We start from the raw sequence: 26,897 nt of genomic DNA on the forward strand, positions 1-26,897 counted from the left end.
TCCGTTTAGAATTCAAGGACGGACAATTTCATTTTGTCCGTCCGTTTCGAATTCCAGGACGGACAAATTCATTTTGTCCGTCCGTTTAGAATTCAAGGACGGACAATTTCATTTTGTCCGTCCGTTTAGAATTCCAGGACGGACAATTTTATTTTGTCCGTTCGTTTGGGATTTGGGACGGACGGACGGACATATTTTTAGGACGGACGGACAAAATATATCAAACGGACGGAAACGGACAATTTTTAAACGGACGGACAAAAATTTGTCCGTCCTATTAATGATTGGTGTCCAAGTTATCATTAGCAAAACTGGGACAAAATGAAGACGATGCGATTAGTTTTTTGTAAGTTGGAGTTAAGAATGTACGTATTACTTTTTATTGAAAAAAAAATTGAATAAAAAACAAACAATGTTCATTTAAAAAACAGTGTTTATTATTTCTCCTATTTGGTCTTGACCAATTCTTGAATGAATTTCAGAGATTCTTTTTCGAGTAAAATTAAATTTCAACACTTGGAAAACATTTTTATACATAAAGCACAGCTATTTGTCAGTCACAATTTGTACGTTATCACAAAAAATTACGAGCTACAATCAAATTATTCACACTATCGGGAAGAAGCATGCTCCACTGTGGAACACCGGTCAAGACTCATTGGTTTCCATGGTATTGTGAGCGTTTCGTGACTTGGTGAATCGAGATAAATTTTCTATTGCATCAAATGAAATATTTAATTTTTTCCTCTTCTTTTTCTATTCGATCACTGTGGTTCATTTTTTCTTATTCTTTCATGAGCAATCGTATGGTCTCCTAATGTGATAACGAACACCAATCATTGATAGGATGGACAAATTTTTGTCCGTCCGTTTAAAAATTGTCCGTTTCCGTCCGTTTGATATATTTTGTCCGTCCGTCCTAAAAATATGTCCGTCCGTCCGTCCTAAATCCCAAACGGACGGACAATTTCATTTTGTCCGTCCTTGAATTCTAAACGGACGGACAAAATGAATTTGTCCGTCCTGGAATTCTAAACGGACGGACAAAATTAAATTGTCCGTCCTGAAATTCGAAACGGACGGACAAAATGAAATTGTCCGTCCTTGAATTCTAAACGGACGGACAAAACGAAATGTCCGTCCTTGAACCCCAAAACGGACGGACAAAATGAAATTGTCCGTCCTTGAATTCTAAACGGACGGACAAAATGAAATGTCCGTCCTTGAACCCCAAAACGGATGGACGGACACGAAATGTCCGTCCGCTGTCCGTCCTTTTGACACCTTTACATTGGCATGTGGCATTTTTGTTAATGGATCTGGTAATTATACATTTTTACAACTTCTTATTGGCTTCTTTTCTTCTTTACATTATCATTCTCCACCCTCTGCATTTTTGTGTTTCGTTTTTTTCGTTCTGTTGTGCATGATTAATGCTACAATGACTATTTTATTCCAAAACACATTTTCATTAGCTTGTCAAATGATGTATTCATTTAAACTCTTTTGTTTACAGCAACTCAGGCACCTAGGGGAATATCACGCTCCTGAATCTTGTGAGATATTTGAGATATTTGAAATAAACATCAATTGTATGAAATATTTTCGAATATTTCGAATAAATAAATCAGATTTTTGTGGACTTTGGAGATATTTGAGATTTTTTGCATTAAATCCGAATAAATACATTTAAATATCATTCATAATCACAAAAATCCACAATATTCCGCCGTATTCACAAATATCCACCATATTTCATACGACAGATTCTTAGAGATAAATTGGATTTTTTTGAAATATTTGAAATAATTTAAGCGTGATATTCCCCTAGTCAGGCACTTGGGCTTTGAAATTTTAATCGTTTTGGTAGCTCTTTCCGTGGGTGCATCGAATCGGTTGTTCTATTGTTTTCTTGCAGGAGTGGCCAGTGAAAGTTACGAGAACATGTCTGATGCTTAGAGGGTTAAACAAAAAACGTCCTAAAAACCCAAATATTGTCCTATAAATTACGAAAATCATCCTAAATATCACATAAAAAATACAAATATCGACCTAAAAGACCCTAATTTCGTCTGAAAAATACTAGGGGGTAAGAACACAAGCGCTTGAGACGAATTCGTACGAATTTTCGTGAATTCTTGTAGATTGTGTATACGAGACATTTGCAGCGCAGTGAGTGTACAACAACAATAACAAAGCCACGAACGTATGCGAATACATACGAATGACACAACTTGTTCCTAGCCCCTAGGAAAAAAAATACAAAAAACATCCTAAAAAACCTAAAAATGTCCTAAAACACAGATTGTGTTTGTTACAGTATATTTTACTGAGTTGTCTCATTGCCATTGAGATATGAAATTAAACATACAGTTTACTCACAAAATTGTTCAATGTGTCCAAAACGCATATTTTCTATATCGCATGAGGCAGATATGGCGATATTATCGTGTGATACTTGCTCACGTGCGTCTCATATTCATCATATTTCGTCAAAAAAGAAACATTCGACTACATCTATTCGTAATGCTCAATTTTATGTTACAAAATATCGCTGATAACATTCGTTGCTGTCGTTTTTACAATATAAGGAATTCCCGTTCATTTCGTCTATTCCACAGTTCTCTGTTGAGTCACGCTTTAATCATTTCCTTCTTCAATTCTACAGCATCAAAATAAGAAACATTTTCGTTAGTTTTATCAGAAAATGATTTCATTTTAGTTATCAACAACAAACAATTTTGAAGAAAATAACGAAAAATTTTTTCCACGATTTGTTCCAACTGGTGTGGCCTCCCCAACAACTTGCAAAAATATTTCATCGTAATGATCGATAGAGAATTCATCTTTTAAGTTTATGTGTGATTCAGATAATAGCGGCAACGTCTTATCATATTCAAATGCTTCTCTGTTACTCAAGCTTTTAGCAGCCGGTCGTATATGAAATATCATTCATACATATCTGGAATGATGATAACGCCTGATAAGCCTGATGTTATTGGGGAAATACTTGTTTGAACATTTATAAAAATCGATTTCGGGTCAGTCTAGGAATCAGTATGTGCTCAGAGGTCATTATAAACTATAATTCTGATTTGAAGAGCAAAAGAACAGCACAAATCGTGAAGATTTTCTACAAAATATTGGGATTTTACCACAAAAGACTAAGAAAAAACATGAAATAAATTTCTTCATAACATTTGCATAAAATTATACAAAACAATGTCTCATAACAGTGGAAGCGGTCCAAAATCCATTTTCACGTTGAGGCTGTGGTTAATTGTGTCAGTGGTTTTGAAGTTAAACAATGCTTCTTTTCTTCTGGGAAGGGAATTGCCGTGTCATTTCTACGATTCGATTAACATCACAGACGGAGTGCATCACGTGAATCAAAGTATTACATTCATGGGAATAGAATATCCACCTGAACAATATGTTGAGCTGAATTACATCTTAAATGGTACGAAGCCCGTGAAAGTGAAGCCCTATAATCGCGGTTGTCTATGTAACATTAGAGCATGTGTTCGGCTTTGTTGCCCGTATGGATCATTTGTGGATGAAATGAACACTGGAAATGGCATAAAATGCCATGAAAACGAGACAGCGAAACATATCGAAAGCGAAATCATTACTGAAAACAATAAAACGAAGATTGTAAATTTGGACGAACATTTTGCATTTATCGATCGGACATGTAAACTTCATTCACTCGCAAAGGGCGACTTCAGAATACACAAAGTATCTCATTTAATTCAATCCAAAAACACAATGGAAATTGACATACTTGTATATATTTCAGAATGGATACATTTCAAATAGATTTGGCGAAAAGAAATATAATGAATATTGTCTCAAAGTCACCGCTGATAAACCGAATTTACAGTTGATGATGTGCATGGATCAACCAAAACAATTTGAATTCAATTTAATCAAACTATTCAGTGAGTATTCCATATTATTTCAAAATTTCCCATTTTTCCGTAACTTTTTAAGGTTTTTTGTTTTGCTCTGTAGTGATGCTTGTGTCGGCCTTTTTCATGACTATAACATTTATCGTCTACATAAGTCTGCCTGAACTACTGAATTTCCATGGAAAGTGCTTTGCTTGTTATTTATTGTGCTTGATTTGCGTATTTACAACATATCCGTGGATAAGATTCAGTGAATGGAATTATGTGCCGTTTGCGACTCGGGAATTTTTTGCGTGTCTCATGTATTATTCAACATTATCGACTTTTACATGGCTGAATGTCATATGTATCGATTTATATCAAAGTTTTAAGTAAGCTTTTCGAATGTTGAGTGGTTTTTCCGCATTGGTCACATTTTGATTTATTTTAGATCAAGGATCAGATCGCCTATATGTTCGGAGAGAATTCAACTTATTTTGAGTGCAATTTACGCTTTTGGCTTACCATTGCTGTTATTAATCATCGTTATTCAAGTCACCAAACCTTTCGGATCAATTATAGATTACTATCAAAATGTTGACCTTCGTACTGACTCTACTAAAAGTAAGTACAGATGAAATAACAATAAATACCACGAATTCAACTATATGTTCTAACTTGTTCTATCTCAATTTCAGAAAAGTTTACGAGAATTGAACTGTCGCTTTATTTTTTGCCAATCATAATTTTATGGGCTGCAAATATTTTGCTTTTTATTTTCACCGCGGTCCGAATTTATTGTGAAAAGAAAAAAATCAAAGTGGTTCTATCACAAGAGGAAAGCAGTCGCGTTCAGCAGTCTATGAAGAACAACTCAGACAGGTAACGGATGTGTTAAAATGTCGTCGTTATTCAAAACTAAACTAACTTCTTGAACGATTGCAGCTTCTTTTTGTATTTGCGCATCTTCATTCTGATGGGCGTAGAAGGATTTGTGGGAGCATTCAAAGCCTGTATAGATTCAAGTCATATTGTTTTCTTCTATAATGATATCCTGATTGCAGCCCATGGATTTTTTTTATTCATTCTATTTGTAATGCGTCCGCGCATTTTAAAGTTGTTCAAAAAAAAATTCATCAAAAGTAAAACTACGAAGTGGTCCGTGGAACAAGGACAATGTCAGCAAAGTGATATTTGAAAAAAGTTCATTTAAAGGCACATTCTCTGGAATCGGTCTGGATAAACTATTGACGTTATACATTTTTTCAAAATTCAAATGCTCATCAAGATAATAAATTCAAAATTTATATAAGAATATTTTTTGTTTGTTCGAAAAATTGAGTTGGCGCTCAGTAAATCTGTAAATTCATAGTATACCATTTTAATTTTATAAATTGATTTTCGAATTCTCATTAATAAAATAACAAGAAGATTTACCAATATTTTGAAAAAAATGATACTTTCCTTACAAAAATTTAGCGAAGAAACAAATATCCATGGATTCAATCACATTGCCAACAGAAATTATACCACACTTGAAAGGTTTCAGTTTACATTTCTACAATTTCTACTAAATGGAGAATGCAGTTTTGATTTCGTTACAGAGTCGGCTGGCTAACATTGGTTTTGTTGTTCACTTATTTTGCATTTTCCATTTGCATGAATCAATTATCGCGATTCATAAGTGATCCATTCGTCTTTACTGTGGAAATAGACAATCATAATTGGGCATACAGTTTGCCATCATACACTATTTGTTCAGATTATGTAAACAACAGTTTTATTGAGCATTAAAAGCTGAGCCAGAAAAGTCAGTCAACAATTTTGATATGGCGTCGGGTTTTACGGGAGTGACAATTGAAATAAACAACCAGCCGAAACAATTGATTCGCTCGGTGACCGTTATAAACCTTGACTTAGTCGTCACCATCGGTAGCATAGTCGGACTATTTTTCGGTGCATCACTTCTCAGTCTGGTCGAAATAATTCATCTTTGGATTTTCCAAAATCATTTTAGCTATCGATTTTGATCCATATTCATCTTTTTTTATAGTTGAATGTTTATTAAATGTCTGCCGTTTTATTTTGTCAAAGAGAAACGATAACATTTTCTTCACCACCATATATTCTTCTTCATAAATACCGATTTGAAATATGAATATCTCGCTTTGAAATGTCATGCATTTAAATCAGTATCAGAGAGTTGCATCTCATTATCGTAGATAAAGACGCAAATTATGGGATTGAATATTCATGTTAGTGACGTTATTGGATTGAATATTATTAATATAATATCCTTGCAGCATGCGTTTAAATTGTATTAAGCTGCCAGAGCCATAGTTTCAATTTCCATTCAACATTGCCCCTCATCGTATTGTACATGGCAATAAAAAAAATCACAGTGTGGTTGTTTTGCGAAGCACATGGCGTGCCGTGTGTACGCGAGACATTCATTATTTACAATGCGTATACCAGGCGAATCAAGCGTGAGAGTACAGTGTCGAATACGCTGATTCCCGTTAGCGCAACAAGTGCAGACAGCGCGACGTCAAAGGCGCACACGACCATACGGCCTGCGTTCCATTCAACAGCTTATGGTGTGCGCCGCAGCAAGTATTTGGCATGCATCCACATTTCATTTGGGGTAAAGCAGCAGCAGTAGCAGCAGGTGTGTGTATAAAAGCTTTCGATTCTTCTCCGGATGCACGAAGTCAACCGAATTGCTGTTGGTATTTTTTGGTATTTATTCGCATGCATTCACCCCAATCCGCATCAGTCTCGAGGAAACTTTCATTCAGCTAGCAACCGATGGATTTACTTGTCATCGTGACGGGCTATGTGCGTATATTTTATTCAAAAGTTCGATTCTAAGTACTTTTGATTTTTTATTTTTATTTGTGAACAGTTCAACAGATTAAAATCAAAACTTTTGTTCAAGCAATCATTGAATAATAATGAAATGTGTTTGCAAATAGAAAATTAATGGACGGAAACAATTGGAATAATAAAGAAATTGACCGAATAAAAATTAACTTTTGGTGCTTTGGGTGTTCAAGTTTTAATCAAAAAATAACGGATCGTGGTGAAAACAAATAAAGTAAAATTGTGCTCAAATTCCAAGTGAAAAACATAGAATTTCGTTGCGTTTGACCATCATAGCCCGACCATGAAAATTATTTATCACACATTGAACACCGACATATCTGTTGTGGTAAGGCTTTTCATTTGGAAATGCCAACATTTTTTGTTCACATTCGGGAACAGAGAGTACAGTTCCAAAGTAAATCCTCTTGGTAATTCTTCGTTCACATTGTGCGAATTTATATCGAAACCAGATGCCCGATTTAATCGCTCATTGTGTACGAGTGGATTTTTGGCAAAGGTTTTATGTCAGAAGAAGATTGAAGTCAGACGTGTTCATATGGTATAAAACCACACTTTTTACGTATACCTGACTAATGTGAATGGAACTGAATGAATTTTCTCAAGAAATCAGTACATCCGATCTTTCTTTCGCCCATAAAGTTTGTCGATTCTGAGTTTTGTGGCTGCTGTTGCTGCTGCTGCTGCTGTCGAAGTTTTCACCATACACTTAATAGTCTAGATTGGCGTTCCTCACATGTGAAGTCGTTAGTATTTCGCAAAGTTTTATCAAGATGTTTGATATGTGTGTGCGTGTGTGTGTGCTTTGATTGCAAGAGCGATTGATGACTGTGATGTGATATACTCAACAAATTTATAGGAAGTCAAACAAAAACAAGATTCGAACTTGTTCCATCAAGTAAATCATTATTTGTCACTTTATATCTGCATCATCTCGAAACAAAAGCGAACGGTGGCTGGTCTATTCCACGCGTTTACATCAAATTGAAGGCAATAAATTAACCATTCACAAAGTAATGGATGGATAAATGACTCAATCGACTGAAAAAAGTAGATTTCAACACAGCGAGCGGTTAGTTTGTGCCTAATAAACATGGATTATATTCTTACGCACCTCAATGTGAAATACGATCAAATTATTTTGATGGCCATTAGTGAATGAAAAACTCTAACTAGTTGCGAACAAAAGCCCGAATAAATTTATGCGCCTACAGCCAACCGCTGATGCCTTTGCTATAAATAATTTAACCGTTTTGTCGAGTCATTTGTTCATCTTAATAAACTGGAGTTGTAATTTGTAACACAAACACCTATAAATCACATACAAAACAACGTACATACTCTCTCTCTCATCCCCTATGAGTGCTGAGGAAATGCACAATCATGTTCTTTGCATTCTCTGCTTCTGCTCTCTGTGCAGGGCAACACATTCATCGACATTGAAAGAAAAACAACGACACACAACCAGTGAGCGAGAGATTTCATCGAAATTTATTCGGTGACATAATGGATACGTGAAATATTAACATGAACGGCCAAAAACTCAACGCCAGCTCACTTTTATGCTGCGTGCAATGTTATCGCTGATGAAATTTTATGGTTCATAAGCACGTAATTTTTTTTTTCTCTCTCTTTTTTCTTTCGCTTCTTTTTTCGACGCCTACACATCACAATTTCGGGCATTTTATTTACAAAGCGGAAAAATATTTGCGGAACAGAAAAAAATGTATTTCAAACGCGCAGCAAATCCTTTGTAATAAAAACTTTTCTCTTTACCACACACCAAAAAGCATGTTCAAATTTTCATGGATTCCATCCTTTGTGATATTATGTTTCCAGTGAAACGGATCAATTGAAGTGATTTTTCAATTAGTTCTACAAACAAAACCAGTTAAATTGTTCTTTCTTTTGGCGAAATGGTCGGAAAATAGTGTGATTAAATTCGTTTGTTTGACTGGAACAAATGACCAAGTATATTAATTAAATTTATATCAAGTTTTAATTGATAAAACTCTTTTATCCTTGTTAATCGTTGGATTGCCCTACTTGAATTCCATATCAAGGACGATAAATGTATGAGTGTGAACCATATTTTCCCATTTTGTAGTTTCATTTTTGAAATAGGATTAATGGTTCATTGCCAAAATTTCGACCATCAGGCAATCATTGAATTTGAAAAGAAGTGAAGCTGCGATTCTGCGAACAATATCCGCCGGATATGTTTTTCAGTTCGATTTTCGTTTGAAGTTCAAGAAAAAAGGTTTGGTTTTTTTTCCATTCGACTTCTGATACCTTATCTCCACTGCTTAACCTTGAAATCGAATGGACTTCGTAAATGTTATTATAGAATTTGGCCTGAAAAAATATTCCAATCAAATTATCCACTGTCTGGTGCACGTTCTGTTGATAGGATGATTGATAAATTATCCTTGGTGAAATGAGAAAAAAAAGCCTATCTACAGTCACATGATAGTATCCGATACAGATCGGAGCTTCATTTCAATTACACAGTGGTCGAATCGGAGACAAAATTTCAAATATGATTATCCACAAAGCTCATCGATCAAACAAAACATTATGAACGCACCATTTGGGAAAAAATACACTCTTAAATACGCCAGGCTTCAAGCTTGACAGCTCGACTAGCAGAACAAGTCAATTTAATTCGATTCCTTTTGGCATTTTTCGAAGCGGAAAAAGAATCAAACAAGATTTCCTCAGATTCTCTCAAAAACACGAACTCGCAGCAATAATTAGGGAAAATTGGCAATATTGTTCGGCTCCATATTGATGTGATAAACTCGCTTTTAATCTATTGATAAGATAGCATTCAACAGCATGTTTCAACGGGGAAATTCAGTAAATCGAGTCTCGCCTGTAATGTTTGTTACACGTGACTTAAGGCTACCTTTTACCGAACCCTAGAAAAATGATTGGCAATTCATTTTTGTGTGTGTTCAGGAATAAAAATGGGATCAACACGAAATGGGAGGGAAAAAAATCATCAAAAATATGAAAAGATGGAAAGATAAGGGTATTTCCTAGGAAATAAATGTGGTTCACCACACCGAGTGTATCAGTTGGGCCATTATTCTAATTTTCTTTCATGTTTTTCTTATGATGCGCAATGATCGCTTTAATACGAAATAGATAACGGTGTAGTTGGGCAAATAAGCTTTTCGTTGCTGGTTGCATGTGGTTCAAATTGAAAATAAAACTTTGTGTCGTGAACTCCATTAATTCGAAATGTAATTGAAAACCAAGCGAACGTGAAATCATGTAAATAATGGAAAACATTTTGATTATTCGTAAACAGATGGAAAGTACTTTTTCGATGTGGTAAATCATCAAAGTAAACGAGTGTTTGTTTGTGCATGAATGAGCCGAATGTCGGTGTATTAATTTGAACATTGCCAATTTTTCATGCTGTGTCAAAACTTGAACAAATATTTAATGTTGATTTAGTGATGATAACATTTCGGTTGGCGTCGCATTCAATTTTCCGTGTTTAATAAACCATCCGACCGAAACTGTGCTTAAAATGCCACAAACCAAACAGCTGTCGATGAAACATGATTGTGTGAAATTCGGTTCGCTTCGTGTGCAAAGGTGATGTGATGCCATTGTTCATTATCATCGAACCGAACATCGGAGTTGGTGTACCTCGGCCATCAGAGCTCAAAGCGCCCCGTTGAAAATTAATTTGCAAAACTTTCTCTGCAAAATATGCGCTTATGACATTTCATTGTATTAAAAAGTGTTGTGTGAAGGCGTGAGCGGAACCAGTTTGAGCACATTTTTTTCACAACGCTAATGTGGTTATGGTTTTCATTCGTTCTTTTTTTCTCTTTTTATTGCATGTCATTGAGTATTTGAACATTTTTACTCATCACATTTTTTTTCTGTCATTTTGGGGCATTTCTGTCCGTGTGCAATGTACACATACGTATGATGAAAATTCAACGCCGCAGTCATTGTGCACATGGTTTTTGCGGTGTTGATATTAAAAATTAAACAAGACAATATATGCGAAAAGTTAATGTACTTGTGCGCCACGCGTCTGTCAGTTTCAATACCATTGGGAATGGGAATGGGAATGTGCGAAGGTGCGAAGGTGCACAAGCACATTCTGGATGGATTGGATATACTTGAAATTGTGTACTCATTTGACTCCGACGACCGATTGATGTTTGCGTCAAAAGTGCGAACGCTCTTTAATTAGAACCAAATGCCGTCTAGTCAGACCAAAATGGTTATTGAGTTTTGCGAAACAAAAGAGCTCTTCATAATCATGAAAAACGTACATTACATTAAAAATTCGTGAATAGATTTCAGCTGCTGTAGCGTCTGCAGCACAGAACATGCGTAGTAGCTAATCTCTCTCGTTTAATATCCCATTTTTGGGAAGCAAATGATTTCCAAATTGAACAAAGAAACAGGATTCAGCGTGGAAACAAATGAAAATCAGCATCGGTACGTTTTGTGGGAAAATTATATACCTGATGAGTGATTCGCCAACGAACAAAAGTGTAAAATATCAACTAATTTCCATCCTGTTGTTACCGATGTGGTTTGTTAATTGAATTAATCAGAGAACGTAATTTTCACTTCCATTCACTTGAACCGCATGAAATGTGCGCCATTTGCAAAGAAACTCCACAGGATTTCTGTTGATTTTCAGACTGAAAATAATACAGCTTTTTACATTTAATTGATATGGAGTCATTTTCCATCCCACACTGCCGGTGCGACACATGGTTTATATGACAAATTTCAAGTGAACCAAAGAAAACACTCGCATTGCAAGCGCCAAATGACGGAGTACTTTTGTACCATAACTTCATCATTTGATGCAATTATCATTTAAAAAAATAAGCGGCCAAGAATAGTTGAAGCAAGAAATTGTGCGAATTTTATCGTTCTTCAAATAAAAGCGCTCCATCTCATATTTTTTCTGTCATTTTCAGAAAGTTTTCCGTTTGAATTTTAATTGCTTTCGTGTTTCTTGACATATTTTCCCATGCACTTATCTCATCATCGCCTCGTTTGCGCCACGAAATGAATGAACAAAAAAAAAATACGCAGCGAAGTTCGTTAAAGTAATCCAATAACGTTTCATTTCACAAGCATTCATTTTTTCCCGTCGTTGTTGTTTGCACATTGGATTCGATAAAGATCACGATGCAAACAGACGATCCAACGGTTGATGGATCGCTGAAAGTGGAAAATGAGTTTTTAAATTATTAAATAAATATTCTATCGGATGAGAGCTGTGTGTTTGTGCGATGAGCGCGGAGTCCCTTTGGTACGCGTGGCATTGCCCATTCCAAGGTCAAAGTACACTCAACGTTTTGCTTCCTCTTCAGCGATAAATCATATCTGATTGCATTCATAAATGGTTCTTAGAAAAATAATCGTATTCAAGAATATGGTCTTATCATCGCCGTGTATGTTATTCCGTAAATGAATACTAAAAAGTGCGTGTACTATGCACATCATAAAAACTCATCCAATCTTCTTTACACTGGAAAGGATTCGAAAAAATATTTGCAAATAATGTGCAAATCGTGATTGTATGAAAACACACGTTTCCATCTACCATTTTTCACATTTTGTAATTGAACTTGACAAATTCGTTGAATTTTTATCTCCCATATTAAATGATACGCTTTTCAATGGATAAACAATTCGATTGGGGAAGAGAATGGGGCGCAGATCTTATGTTAGAATCCAAATTGAATTCATTCCATTTGCAATGAACCAGCGAAGTGGAAATGTTCAGGCATTTTCGGATCGATGTTTCCATTCGATATTGGAATGTGGATTCTTGTTCCGAGATCCGATTTGTCACTTTAATCCGCACTACCTTTAGTTTTTCACTCAGCGCCGTGTGTTTTCGTGTCGTATTATGTCGTCTCTTTGATAAATGGGATTAACTTGAAAGTACAGATAAATCCCGTGTATCATCTCCACTTGTATTGTTTTTTACATTGAAGGGCGTTGCACGCACCTTAACATTCACAATACAAACTCAATGCGAGTGGAGACGCCTTATGAAAAATGGCACAGATTGCTAGTGCTTAAGTTTATCTGTACTTTTGCAGCAACGAGCTATTAGACGATCCAAACGAGAGAATCGCCTTTCGCAAAACCATCCGATGGCATTTGATTGACACACCACCTACTCATGTTGAATGTGGTAGAATCCTATCCTTTTTTTATCTCCACAATAAGACTAAGAATTGGTGCAATAATACACACTGTGTATTATCAACGAATTGAACTTGTGTTTGATTCCAACATATGTGTGTGTCTTCATCAGCGTCTTTTAAAATTAATTCGACCCTTTTCATTGGCCTTCGCATAATGGCAAATTGTGCCAATACCATTGCTATCGAGGAAAAGAAAGTTTTTCTAACTTGTTTACTTTAACGTCTTACGAAATACTTGAATTTTTGTTCTCACCTGGAAGTAATCCATTTTCCACGTTCTCTTGGGAGAAAAGAAGAGCTAAAAGCCTTAGCTTTGTCAAATGATCGATAAAATTGTTTAGATTAGGGTGATACAAGGCATCGGAGCGTGAATTTTATCGTAGTGTAACGCATATTATCTGCGTGTGGAAAACAGCATCAAAGTCATCTCACACAAAATCACTGCCTAATATTATCAATTAATAACTAATGAACCGTTTATTTCAATCATAGATTCTATTTCCAAAGTAACAAATTGTAAATTGAAACCCATTTACAATTTTAAAACAAATGATTTCATCACCTCAAAGAGTATGCCAGTAAGCAAACATTCCACAGAAAACAGTCGATTATAATTGTTTTGAAGCCATGTTGATTTTAGAATACCCACAATTGCGATTTATTCGTACGACAATTCGATGTAAATGATGATTTCACAATTGAATTACTGGCGTATTTATTTAAATATTTCAATTGTATCCAAAATTCATGTGAAATTTAGAATCAATTCATTTTTCAACCATTGCTCGCAATATGGACGGTGTGCAGCGCCATTCTAGAAGACATATGTTCAAGTTTATTTTTTCTCTCAATAAAATCGGTGAATGCTTCAAAATAGCTGAAATAAATATGATTTTCAACAAAAGATATTTCCAAAGCAACAATAAGCAGCGTGTGATTATTGAATTGACGTTCAACAACCAATGCATGATTTGTTGACGAGTGCACCTTTGTTGAGTTTACATAATATGAGTAGTGATCCAGCTGGCGGTGAGGCTGTTATGTTTTGTGCGGAGCCAGTTGAAAAGTCAACGTCAATCGCAGCCGTCAACACATATAGCTTATCCAATTGACAGCCGCCGAAAGCACCATCAGACATGTATTTTGTTGGCATTTCAATCTGTTCCATAAATTTTCCTTTGCTGACAACTGATTTTTTAAATATTGATAAAATGTTTTTATGATTGCCTTTGTAGTTTCGATAATTATGGCGTGAACTCATAATGGATTATTGATAAATAAAGTGCCTTGCACATATAAACCGACGTACGAATAGCCTTTCTGAAGAAAGACATGACCAGCAAATTACTGAACATTGAACCTCATTAAATATATTGAATTGAAATGTCAACGATTGAATATTACTCACTGAATCAGCTGGATTGGCACAGCTGATAGGACAGAAGTGGAAAGGCCAAATCCACTGAAAACAATTTGAGGTTTTGCTATAAATTGTTAATTAATTTGACATCAGACATCTGAAAACTTGTGGACGTGTCCGACTAAGGCTGTATATAATGATGATACACCACCTTAAGAGAACAATTAAAATTAATAATATCTACCACACTCTGATGAAGCCAATAATCCGAAATAAAATGCACCCTTTGGGCCAGCAATTGCATGATTTGTATGTTAATCTGTGCCTTGCTCAACTGAAGTAATATTTCCAATTACGTTAGCGGTTTAAGAAAATCCATCCCATTGAATATAATAAATAGTTTGAATAACACCAATCACAAATCTGTCCGGATTGCCTCTGGTCGGAATGACATACGACATTTTTGCAAATCTATCATAAATATCCGAAAAACATGAACTTATTGTCTGATAATCATAAAATGGTGCACCTAATAGCCCAACTGTTGCTCCACTGGATATTGGAATAGCTTCATAATAAACGTAATTAAAGGGTGTTTCAACAGGGAGGCAAAAAGTTTTCCAATAGGGACAGCATGAACGCTGACCAGAACTGTCAAACTGATATGTCATTTGGAGGCGTCAGTCTTTGGCAAATTTAGCCATGTCAACATTAAAAAAGGATCAACGCGTTGAAATCGTAAAATCCTACCACGAAAATAGGTCTATTTTTCAATTTCCGAAGAATCAAAATATCATGTTAAAATCTGGCTTTTTACACCTCAAAAACAAATTTTTCTCGTTTTTTTTATTCTTAAAAGTTTTTATCTTAGCTTGAGCCGAAAATTCGCATCAATAACAAAAGCAAAATTCCGCACCGTTTTTGAGATATAGCCAATAGGCCGGTTTTGGCCATCATGGCCAACTTTGGCCAATTTTACAAAAATGGCTTTGACAATTATTGAATTTGATACTTTTAAATGACAGCTGGGGACACTAATTGTTTAGCCAGATCGATTCAACAATGAAATGTCCTTGAAAAACCGTCAAATAATAACTTAATCAGAATTGAGCTTCAAAAATGACAGAAAATTTGTGCGCCAAATGCATAGGTTGGTTACTCAATTCACAAATTTCACAAAATTGGACCATTGTTTTGGCTATTTGGCGATACATTATTTCATCGCGAGTGCGGTAGCTGCGTTTTTAGGTGTGTAAGTCCATATTTAATGCATTTTTTTACCATTAAAAATGCCATTTTTCAACATTTTTTGGTGAAATTTTTCCTCTAAACAGGCCACAATTAAAATGCGCCATACAGGCCGTTTGCATAAAATTCACTTTCATACATAATTGCCATAGACCAAACTACATAACGCAATAAAAATTTGGACAATTGGAATTTAATTTATGTGTTTTTTTTATCTAAAGTTTTTTGCGTCCTTGTTGAAACACCCTTTACATTACTAAATATTGTTTTTAAACGAAAAAGTAACATTATTCATCTCGATTTTGCACAAAATTATGAGACAAAAATGAAATACACACAGCAATACCGATGAAGCAATAAATCACACTGATTATTTTACTCATTGCTCGTGTTCAGTTTAACTCTGCTCGTTGGTGAATATTCTTTTAAACTATCAAAATTAATGAAATACACAGATTTTAAATACTTTTTTCTTAAAACTCATCATTTTCAGGTCAGTTGAAGAATGTGATTTTTCGTTCTAGATTCACCGACAAAATCATCTGTTTCGGAATATTCTGTTTGTTTTAAGTAAAATGGAATAAATAAAGTGATTGACGCTTAATAAAAAAAAAATCGTGATTATAAACTGTAGAGCTGCACGTTTCCGTGTTTTTGAATTTGTATTCAATGAATAGAGGATTACAATTTGTGAAAAAAAAAACTTTTTGTTCTGTCTTCGGTAGTGTTTCCTTGAAAAAATGCTCCAATCCATTAACATTGGTATAATGGAACAATGTGCTAGTGTCACAATATGCGAGGAAAATGCGCCAATGATTTATTTACCTCATTTTCATTTAACATACTAGAATTTTTCTGTTCACCTGGAAGTTATCCATTTTTCAACGTCGCTCCAAGTAGCTTTTTCGAGATGAAATAAAAATAACGAAAGATATTGCCGTTTTTAAGTGATTGATAGAAAAAAATGTTTGCACCGCTACAAAACATTGAAAAAATTTGCAAGAATGAAAGCAAGAGAATTGAATTATTGCCAAAGTTTGCTTCGTGTTTTCCCGCGACAATTATTCTAAAAACGATGACTGTCTCAGTGTTCAAATATTTACATATATTACTTGGTAATCTTATGTAAACACACTGTTCACTTGACCCAACAATCATTTGAGTCAACACGTTAATTCAAACGAAGCATACAATCACCATTGTTCTATCTTCTTCTAGTGTACTAGCATAGCAACGTCCAAAATGAATCAACAAAAAACAAACTTCAATTGAACATCATGTATATTCTTGCATCAATAAACTCTTACAGACTATGGATAAATAAAATTGCACAATTGGATGCAGATATTAGGACAGGAAAATCGACCAATAATACCGTCGCTCCGCCCGGTGGTTCATTGCTTGTATTTCACGGAATGGGCAGAGGACAGGGGCAAATAAAAAAATCATGCATTGGATGCTAAACATGAACGAAACGACCTCAATCTTTACAATGGAATTGCTGACAAAATCTAACAATCTTTCTTATTTGAAGATTCATCCGATAACGTTATTATTTGAATATAGTTAATAACCTGATAAAAAGTTGATAGCGTTATTAAGATTTATCGGTATTATGATCGGATCTCAATAATCACTTCAAATTTTTAGGATGGTTATTAAGATACGAATATGGCACAGCTATATTTATAACGAATCATTTGTTCAACGAAAATGATTGCAATGAACAATACCAGTTGCTCTTGAGATTACATCTAATGATAAGTTTTACTATTTCCCAAGGTGTTTCTAGTAGTGGAACATTATAACTTTATTTATAGAATGTAAATCGTTATTTTAATATTAGAAACTTTTATTCACTACTAGCGTCAATTTGTTTTCCTCACCGTTTTCAATTGGAAACACGATGAATTTCATGTTCCTGTACATTTCACCTTGAAATATCACTTCCGCTTAATAATTCCGCATTTGAGTATCGTTTTTTTAAAGTGCAATAAACTTATTATGTCACAAGTTGTGAATCACATCAAGCTTCGAAGTTAGTAGATAACATTGTTTACATCTCTACGGAATAAAAGTCGAACCGTTTGTTTTGGTACGGTTCATTGTCGTACAGTTCTAAAGCTGCATCGTTCTGCGGCCACCCTACATACTCCTTAGAGGATCGTAGTGCGTGTGAAAAACATACTTCATCTGGTAGCTAAGATGAGTTTCATAAAACTGAGCCACAGTTCCCAACCTCGGGAAAAATACCGAGCTTCGTGCGAATTCTGAATGAAAATGAAGGAGTCGATAAAAAAAATTGCGACACGCAAAACAAAAACAGAATGAAATGTGTGACGAGTAAAGGTATTGAATTATCCGATATGAAGCTTTTGGTTGTGTACAAAACGAGAAAAAAATAAGCCCGATTATGACATCACGTACAATGCCTACGAAATTGCTTTCGTTATCTCCTTTTACATCATTCGTTGCGTTTGTCATGGGAAAACCATCTGGCTTAAATTAAAATATACCGAAAAAAACAGAGCACGCTCTTGGTTGCGTTCGTACATTTTCAATATCACATCGATTAATTATTAATATTCAATTTGAAAAATCTCGACACTGACTCTGGGTACGCTTCGGGCGGCAGATTTTTGCGAATTTATTCCTTGTATACAATCTGTTTCATTAAAAATTGTTCCATAAAACCACATCTTCATCATAAAACCAGTGAACGCGAGTATTTTTTATTCTGCCATTGATGTGGTTGTTGGTTAGAAAAGCACCTGAGCGAATGAGCGAAGAGTGTATAAAAATTAACGAATGATATGATATGGTTCATCGGTGTACTGTGTTCTTTTTCCATCCACCGGATTTCCATGATAGTATCACACATGTCATTTGAAATAAATTGTAAGTGGTGAAGGTAGTTGGTTGTGAGCCACTGTTTCTTACTCATACACTTCTACCGCTTGGTGGATCGCAACGTATCGTCAAAATCATAATAATAATCTATATGTTATATGGCCTATTTGCACATTCAAGATGAATCTATGCGCTTCGTTGGTCGCATCAGTTTTATTCATACGCAACATTATTCCGGAATTTATGAATACCAAACATCAAAAACGTAACCAAACATACACACACACACACATACACACACACACACAAAGCACATATGTACATTTTGGAACAACGCAGCCGTGAATCGCATTTTTCCTTCGTTCGCTTTTTTTTCTGTCGTCTTGTGCACAAGCGATAATGTGCTATTAGCATTGCTCACAGTGAGCCGAGCACCAATTTTATGACAGTGACGCAAAAAATCAAACAATCAAATGGGTTGAGTGATAGATAGACGGAGACGTGTTACCACGGAATAACTGTCATGAGTTTGTTTTGTTCATCTCATGCTCGAAGCTTCTTTGCAAAGTGACGGAGATAATTTTGTGTAGAATATTTGCTGCACAAATTCCCATCCGGAAAACGGCTCACTCTATCTTCGTCTTGCTGTCAATAGACCGTGTAAAAAATGTCATTTTATGCGATACGTTCACTGAAAGCATTAAGGCGATTTCGGCCGACAAACAAAAATAGATGGATAACAGGTGACGCAGGCAAAAAATAAAACACACACACACACAGCTTATTATCTCTCATTGAATATATACTCAGCAATGTTCATATTCATGAAAACCATTTCATGTTATCGCACATTTTGCATTACGCATTTCCACGGAAACTTTTTTTTTCCGTGCGAACGAATCTAACGCTGGAATGCTACGAACCATGGCTGACGAAATGTTTTAATACCAACGAAGAAACTATAACACGTTTTGCGTAGAGAAGCGCGCACGTCGATTCACTTTTTTGCTTATTTACAAAAGACGGTCACGGATAATGTAGCTGGAGCCACATTTAAGATAACTTAATTTTAAGAGCACTCGCAAACAACAAACACAAATTCAAGATTAAAGTCCTTGAGCTTTTCAGGGAACGCATTTCTTTGTGTCACTATTGAATTACATTGTGCTGTGGATATGGGGCCTGTTCGTCGGAGTGGTAGCACAAACGGAACATTCACGGTACATTTTCAATGAACAGTGGTTGAGATGAATGTTGAACGTGCTTTCCTTTGAATCAATTTGAATATTGAGCATTCCAATTGAACGCATCAACAACAGATATCGATAATGGTGTCTGTTTAAATTGAAATAAAAGCTTCAATTTTTTTTTTATAAAAATATACTCCTCAAGCAAATATGCAGCAGTGCTGCAAATTCCAATATTTATTCAGGCAACTAGCAAAAGCAGTGACTAACTCAGTGAGAATTTCAACGAGGGTTATTAAATTTATTAGCAAATATTTACTTTGAATTTTTTGTATGTGTGTATTTGAAAGATGGGACAAAGTGAATGCCAAGGGCAATTCGAATTATTTTGTATGTGAAAAATTTTGGAGTATTTTCATTAGAAGAATTTACGGTTGAATTTAAAGACTTCGTAAAATGTCTCGACCGATGATGAAAAAATGGAGCATTTGTGTTCATTTCAGCCTCTGTTCCGAATTCCAATTAACCATGTCAATAGCTAGAAAATGACGAAAGATGTATCATGTTTCCGTACGCTTGAAATTTCAAAGCAACAACAAAAACGAAACGAACAGATAACAAGTAAACTGATGTTTATTTTTCTCTTGTACACAAATTACACATTTTCAGTTGCGTTATCTATTCAGGCGAGAGCAACATCGGCAACAATCATGTCATCGCACATATTGCTCAAGATCAAAACATGTTTTCCCAGTGGCAAATAAGACAGATAAGTAAATAAAAACAAAGTTTAAATAAACTCGCAGTAAATGTGATGGGGTATGTGTCAGTATCATGTTTATGAGACGAAGAAAAACACAAAAACATTTAAATGATAGATAAACTGTTCAAAAACCGTTAAAATTGCTTAATCAAAAGTGTGCAAAGTGAGGTAAGAAAAAAAAACGACCGAATCCCGTAGTGTTGGCATCAGTTTCAACAAAAATGACGAAAAAACATTTGACCTTGTATTTGTTTGACACATATACGTAATTTGAGCAGCAACAGCAACAACAGTGGAAAATAAGAATTTCCAGAAGGACATTAGAAAAACAAACGAACCGAAACAAAAATGCGAAACACAAACATACCGCGGAATTGGTTGCTGTTGCGGCATCATCATCGTCGTTCAGTGTTTGACAAAACTTCGGGTTCGCACAACACTTTTGCCGACTGTAAATTGTAATTTTGTGACGGGAAACGCAAAGAGCAATTGCATTGAAACAAAACAATAAACAGGAGTACGTAGCCAGATAGATAAACCATACATACACACACAGCAAATACACACACACGAATACAACAAAAAGTAAAAAAAAATGTCGTTGACTGTGCGAATTCTGGAGTTTCGTTTGCCGAAACCCAAGGCAAATCTCATCGGACGAGTTGAATTTCGTGGTAAGTATAGTTGAACAAAAAAACATATCATTTTACATTTATTTTCATTTTCGGCACAATGTAAATATTGTTTCGCCAAATCCATTTGAAGTGTTAAGGTCGATGACAATTCCCGATTGTACCTTGTGCCCTGTGTATGGATGCTAGATATTTTCCACATCAAAAGGCCTTCGGCTAGAATAAATAATAAATGGGGATCGTATGTTATCATTTCCATCGAAACGAAAACAATTGGAAAATTGAAAATGAATGTTTGGTTGCGAAAATTATTAACGAGTTAAAGTGTGTACTCATGTATCGGTGACCTCAACCAGAAAAAAAAACTTTTTCTGAAGTATTTGCGTCGTTTTTTCCGTTTTTTCTTTTTGGTATGAAAAGGGTCAAAGTCGCGACATCAAAATGAAATGACAAAAAAAAAATGGTCCACGTAGCCATGAGCGAGTAAATTGTTGCGTGTCAAACGAGCATCATTGTTCGGCTGATTGATGTGTCTCAGAAAAATGACGCTGCAATTGACACAAATGGTCTGTGCTCATCCCTTGAACGCATCACTGCCATTCGAAATAAGACAAGCACAAGCTGCGCTTATGCGAGTCGCGTCCCATTTAATTAGATTCAGTTTTGTCATTTCCATCACTTGTTCCCATTTGCATAATTGCAATGCTATCACCTGCTGACGATGACGAAAAGAGCGCACATCTATGCTGTTTGGGTTGTATATTTATTAGCTCGGCTGCTGCTGCTGTTGCTGAAAATGGTCCACTGAATGTGTGCACGCAGCTTTGTGTCAAATACATCAAAGTAATCCTGTTGCAAAAGGAAATGTGGCTTGAAAGCGGCCACTCGAGATTAATCCAATCACTTCATAGGGGTATTGCAACGACCATAAAATATATGTGTTTCATCAAGTTTATCAAGCTCTTTCCAAGTTTATGCATAGTGTCGAACTTTTGTTCAAGCTCTATCATCTAATTGTACAGTAAAATAATTTACGGGCGTAGATGGCGTTTTTTCTGATCAAAAAAGTTGCAATATCCCTTTGACTTCACCGTTTCACTGTACTTTATCATGGTGTGCAAATTAATATACGGTTATGTGTTACTGATAATTTCTGCTTCAAGTAAATTAACTCTAAATTATGAAACATGAGGCTCAAAGATTAGGCCACTCAATGCAAGTTTTCGAAATTAATTTCTCAACAGGAAATGTTATTGTTGTTGAAAGGCTGTGAAGTCACTTGTAAATGGTGTTTATACTCTGATATACATAAACACACACTCCGCGTAGTGTCGTTCACTGGTTGTGTGTTGGCTGAGTGGTGTGCTACGTGTTAATCATTTTTGCGTCGAGCATAGCTAATAAACAGAACATGGTGAACGTCGGCCGCTTTATATGTAGACGCATAATTAGTCAACGTACATTTTTAAAAAGCGATTTTCACTCCGGCATTATTATTATCCGAAAAGGAGTGTGGCGTGACCGTCGAATTGGGAACAAAGCGCCTTAGCACCCCAAAATTCGCATCGCATGAGATGTGCTTTGAATATTTAAAAGTTCCGGTCATTCCATTATAAATGAATGGAAGGCAAATGGAGTCGATTACTAGAGGAAATATGGAGGCTTTTTAGTAGATAAATGCTTGTTTCAGGAAGAGCTATTGTGTCTATTGAAGTTGTTTTTGCTTTGAAAATGGGTTCGAAATTATAGTTTCGGTTTCATGTTCTCGCTTCGTCTCACGTTTACCGTGCCTTTTGGCTGAAAATGAGTGTTCTCCATATAACAACAACACAACATGAAACAGAATGTTCAGTGTGGCAAAAAACGGAATTAAAAATAACACCCTGAAATGGAAAACATAAAAATAACACTCTAAAATAACCGTTTAGATAAAAGAATGTAGAACGTTTCCTATACTGGCAGTTCCGATTTTTTGCGGTGAGCTTCTTTCGCCGAATTCTCTTTCACTGAATGTTTTCTCTCTTATACGGAAAAAAATTCTCATTTCGATTCAATTTGTCATCCATAACCATAGAAAAAATGTGGAAAGAACCTATTTTCTTTGCGTTTCGTGGGAGAAAAGTGACTAGCATTCCACGAACGGTAGCCTACTTATTATCAAAGTGCTTTCCCATTTTCCCAAAATCTTGTTTATTCGAGTGAACCGAATGTGAAATCGGTTTTATTAGCTGATGGTTATTGGGTGACAGACGTTCGCTTTTAACGGATTAGAATTTCCATTGGATTAAAGCATTACAATTTGCTGCTGTGCTACACATTTTTTTCTTTCTCTTTCTTCCATGGTGTTAATTTTTATTTATTCGCAGGAATGGCTCATACAACCAATGAACTGGCATCGAAAACAAACATCCTCGAAGTAAATCAGGTACACGCTGGGATTAGTGTTAATTTTGTATGCAAATCAATCCATTTAAGCTACGACAGGCGCTGCTCTTACACATAATTCACCTTTTTCTGCATTTGAATAAATCGCGCGACAAAACTCCGCGTCCAACCTTTTTCCATTGGCGCGATATGATCCGAACAAATGTGTTGTATGAAAATAGGACAAAATATGAAATGTAATTTTTAATATGAAATCATTATTTTTAATGAGAAAATGGGGCAAAATGTCAAAACTTTCAACTATGAATAAAGCCAAGGAGTCGATTGTACAATCGATTTTTTCCGCTTCGGTTTGCAAAAGAGCACTGGAAAAAAGGAAACCTCCAAGCGTCTGGCCGACGTAATTAATTAATTTGCGTGTTGCACGCATTTAAGTTATACTCATGAAAAACGGTGGAAAACCACAATTTTTCCGCCTTCTGGTTTATTATTGTTTCACGCAGCCTGTTGGCGGTGCACTTCTCATTCAATAGAATTTTACAACATTTTTTCCCCTTGCTTCGTTCGCATGAGAATTGAAATTGTTTTTTTGTTTTCATTTTTTCGATTGAAAAACTACCGTATAGTCGTTCATATGGCCGCTAGCTCGCCCATCCACAGCAGACGAAAGTGTTGTTGTTGAGCTGCGAACACAAACAACTAAAATCCTCTTGAAAACGGGATTGGCATCGACGTCAACATCACGCGGCACCATCGCAAGTAACAGCAAAATGGTCGGACGCTATGTTATGCTGATGCAAGGTATGTGGATTTATTTTTCTTGAACAGTTTTGATAAGAAAATACCTGCTTTTCGTTCTTTTTTTTTCGATGAGTAAACAGGGAGGAAAGGGCATAACACTGAAAATCCATTTTGTTGACTCAAAAATAAACACAATGGAATATATAGTCTTGGCAAAACGGCTTCAAGTTTCATGAGCCATAAACAAAAAAAAGCGATAAAACTACATGAAAATGGTGACCAACGCAACATGTAAAATTTGGTGCGAGGAAAATCGACGGAAAGATAGAGAGAGGCCTGTGTATATTCACCCACAAAGAATGACGTCGAACGGCACGTTTTGATCGTGCGAGTTGTCTGTTCATTTAATATGCAATAGAATTAGGGCCAGTGGATGCGTACATTGGCAATGAACTCGGTCATCGGACGACGCTTACCACCGCTCATTTTCGACATTCCCAATAAAATAATGGACAACATTGCCAAATAACTGTTGTGCACAAGGGAGCCAATTCGGTTCGTCAAAGTAAAATGAACAATCGACTTTTATTGACACAATTATTTAAATGGCATAGAAGCATCTCGTCGTCCAGGGATACGTATGAAAGAAAAAGAATGTAAATTTTCTTCGCCAATTTTCAGAAGAAGTTACGGTTGGAATTTAAATATTTCTACATTCAATGTGCATGCGGATATCTGATGATACATTTTTCCATTTCTGGTGAAAGATCTCCACATTTTTCAATCTCTTTTATTTTTGCCAGCAATAAAAAAATTGCGAGCTATTTTCTTTGTCGAGAAATTGAATTCAATCAACAAAAAAAATCGCAAATGGTTTCTTTGACATGTGTTTGAACTGTATAAAGTCTGGCCAATTTAATATTTCATATGAAATCAAATAAAAAGCGTCTGATGTATTGTTCTTACATTGTTTTCTGTTTAGATTGCCAATCCATTTGCCACAAACAGACTCGAGTGCAGTTCTGTACTCATGAGCAAAATTGTTCATATATGTAAAACCCATTCATAATTGTTATGCTGCAAACGTAAATCATAAATTTAAATTTCAATAGAGAGAGAGAGTGCAAAAAACGATAGAAATGAAGTTCGCACAGTGACGGTGTACGACCCAATTTCTAATATTCACCGAGTCCATGGTCACTGGGTCAATAGTGATGCCGTCAGAAGCGTGCCGTCAGCCATGTAACATCTTGTTTGCAAGCATGCTTCTGCTTCAGTATCATCATCGTCGTCATCAACGCCAATGTTGAGTTCAAATGCATGCAGGTGCAGATTTTGACATTGTCATCACAGTATAGTGTTTAAAAGCCAAAAATAACACGCGGAACATACAGCGTGCTTGAGCTATTTTTCAAACGGTTAAATCGATGTCGTCCATGCTTTGCAAGCGTAATTTTCTCATAAGGTCAATTTATTTTAGAGCTTTTTAACGACTAAATGCTTGTTGTGGGTGGTGGTGATAATTTATATTCGACACGGATTTAACTAGGTATTTGGCCAATTTGTAGCTTTATCTTCCGATTCTATCGTATCGAAGCCATAAAATGGCGATTTGCGAAACTAAACGCACACACACTGCACAGTTAATTTAACTTAAACCAATTCAAATGATTACAATCAAGCATAAGCAAAGCCACATTCTGGTCGGAAGGCAATTCTTTATGCTTTAGGCTTTGAGCGGAACGAGAACATGTTTTTATGCGAAGTTTTTAGTGGTTACTTCTCATTTGAACAAGCATAAAGGCGAGCATCTGTTTTGCTATTCCGAATGAGATTTGACTGTTCCCATGAGAGGCAAGCAAGGTCTATTTTTCGCCGTTACCACATTGCTTGCCGGACTATTTTCTTTCAAGTCAACCAAATATTTGCAAAGCTTTTTTTCTCAAATAACCATTATCATACCACTCGAACGAAATTTTATTACTCGCCGCACTATTCGCTCTTTCGTTTGCATTTACGCTGCTGCTCCGCTGTGGATAGACAAAACATAGCATTTAATATTCATTAAAATGCGAGGAAAAGTTTTTTCGGCGTCTGTTTTTATTCGCCCAACATTTCTCCTCACAACACTCGAATGAAACAATGCCACAAAGTAAACTGTACGAATAGTTTGCAACTGAAATAGAGTCATAACTGTAGTTGGGTTGTTCATGTGGAGTACTAGTGTGTATGATGATAAAAAAAATCTCAATAATGGATTTTACCTTCAGTTTCAGGTTTTATTTCGTTATTTATTGGCCGATTCCAGCAGAGTGAAATGCACGTGTGCACACATGCCAAATAATTTGCCCCATTATTTGGTCGTGCGTGTGCGTGTGTGTTTGTGTGAAATGAACAACTTTTGAATTTTGCAGCTCAACCGTGTGCTTTATGTTTGCCACGTACATTTCATTTGTTGTCGGTGATGTTTTGTTTACGTGTTCGTTTGAAACATTCATAAACAAGCATGTTTTTTATATGCTTTGTTCTGGAGGGGATTTCTTTTTGAGTAATCGCGTGCTGGTTTTTCATTTTGATGCTTCGAATGCAAAGTGAAAATAATAATTCTCTTAGCTTCATTGAGTTGAATGATGAGCGAGCGTGCTGTGCGCATGAAAAACAATGTATCCACATGCATTTTGGCATTTTTCTCATTTTTATTCACAATTGTGTCGTTGAGAATAAAAATGGGATTAGCCGAAACCGC

The 26,897-nt window shown here is 35.7% G+C and overlaps 1 protein-coding gene across 2 annotated transcripts in view; it reads left to right on the plus strand.

Moving 5' to 3' along the window:
- Positions 1–6,664: 6,664 nt before the first annotated feature.
- Positions 6,665–26,897, plus strand: part of LOC129565635 (otoferlin) — a 36,667-nt gene continuing 16,434 nt past the window's right edge. Inside the window, exons 1-4 of one of the 2 annotated variants that reach the window (XM_055440727.1) lie at positions 6,665–7,101; positions 20,300–21,067; positions 23,392–23,450; positions 24,037–24,211. In XM_055440727.1, coding sequence (XP_055296702.1) covers positions 20,989–21,067; positions 23,392–23,450; positions 24,037–24,211 — 313 coding nt within the window. In that variant the 5' untranslated portion in view covers positions 6,665–7,101; positions 20,300–20,988. Of the gene's footprint in view, positions 7,102–20,299; positions 21,068–23,391; positions 23,451–24,036; positions 24,212–26,897 lie in introns of those variants that run through there. The other variant, XM_055440726.1, reaches the window with a different exon arrangement.

This window comes from Sitodiplosis mosellana, unplaced genomic scaffold (genome assembly GCF_009176505.1).
Source record: "Sitodiplosis mosellana isolate CC-2019 unplaced genomic scaffold, AAFC_SMos_1.0 Smas_scaffold_3, whole genome shotgun sequence".
Taxonomy (NCBI): Eukaryota; Metazoa; Arthropoda; class Insecta; order Diptera; family Cecidomyiidae; genus Sitodiplosis; species Sitodiplosis mosellana.